Source organism: Aplysia californica, unplaced genomic scaffold, assembly GCF_000002075.1.
Source record: "Aplysia californica isolate F4 #8 unplaced genomic scaffold, AplCal3.0 scaffold00074, whole genome shotgun sequence".
Taxonomy (NCBI): domain Eukaryota; kingdom Metazoa; phylum Mollusca; class Gastropoda; order Aplysiida; family Aplysiidae; genus Aplysia; species Aplysia californica.
Window position 1 is genome coordinate 576845 of NW_004797344.1, and position 1190 is coordinate 578034.

Below are 1190 nucleotides of genomic sequence, written 5' to 3' on the forward strand. Positions count from 1 at the left end.
GACAGACAGACAGACAGACAGACAGACAGACAGACAGACAGACAGACAGACAGGAAGATTCAATAGACAGGGGTGGTGGAGGTTGAGAGAGCTTGAAATGTGTGAGTGTTTATGTGCGTGTGCTTGGATCTTTTTGTCTATTTGTATAAAGTGGTGTGCGTGAGTCGGGAGGGGGGAGTGTGTGTGTGTGTGTATGTGCGCATGCGCGCGCGCGCGTGTGTGTGTTGTGTGTGTGTGTATGCGTGCGCACGCGCGCGTTGACCGTTTTGTTAAAAAATATCTATACAATGTCACCACTTTAAGTGTCTACATCTCTCATCCCAGATCAATAAAAGTTTTCGTCCTTGATCAGTTTCGCTCCTCTTGACAAGAAGAGTCTAGCTGTTCTAAGCCTGGCGATCACAGCGTGGATTCATGTTACAGGAGCTTCTCATATTTCCGTTTGAAAGCCTACGCGAAAGTACATACTACACCCATTATTGTTGTGGTCGGTTCGCTCTTGTGTCTCTTTGATGTGACAGCGTGTTGTGGTCGTTGTGCTGACGCTGCAATCGTGGAGAGAAGTTCACAGAGTGAGGCCCCCCCCCCTCCCCCATTTTTTCCCCTTTTCCCCCATTTCAAATGAGAAAAAAAATAATTTTTTAATACGAAAGCCCACCTCAAGATTGACTGAGTAAAGAGAAGCATATTGGCACAATGGTCATGTCATTATTTTAGTGCTGTGGAAAAAGTAAAACAGACAGAGAAAAGCAGCAGAGGGAAAGTAAAGAAGTAGGACCTACCAGTGGTGCCCTCCAACCACCAAACAAAATGTTTTGTTTAACCCTTTCACTGCCTACCTCGCGACTGTCTAGGGCTCTGTGGTTGGATTATAAAGCAGGGGTAGGACAGTCCAGAAGTAGAAGGAGTTAAAGCGTACAAAATTAAATAAGACAAAGAAAACACCATTAAACCGAGATTTATGTTTGCTCCTACCTTTACTCCAAGACCTACTTGATTACCCAAGTCACTGGCCTGGCAATGAAAGGGTTAAACAGTGAAGAAAACTATGATTTACCCGAAGGGCAGGATCGTCAGCCTGGAGAGCACCCACAGCAAGATGGTGAAGAAGAAAATCTTTTCTGCTGCTGCCTTCCTCTTGGCGTGCCAGGCCATCTTTGCCAGCTGAGGTTGCAATTGGGGAGGGGGGG

General features: G+C 46.2%; 1 protein-coding gene across 1 annotated transcript in view; it reads right to left on the bottom strand.

Moving 5' to 3' along the window:
- The window catches only part of LOC101852393 (ceramide synthase 5), a gene marked incomplete at its 5' end in the record, with an annotated part of 41739 nt that overhangs the window by 7003 nt on the left and 33546 nt on the right, over positions 1-1190 (bottom strand). The window contains 1 exon segment of the mRNA XM_005094027.3: positions 1058-1164. Within this exon segment, the coding sequence (XP_005094084.2) occupies positions 1058-1164 (107 nt within the window).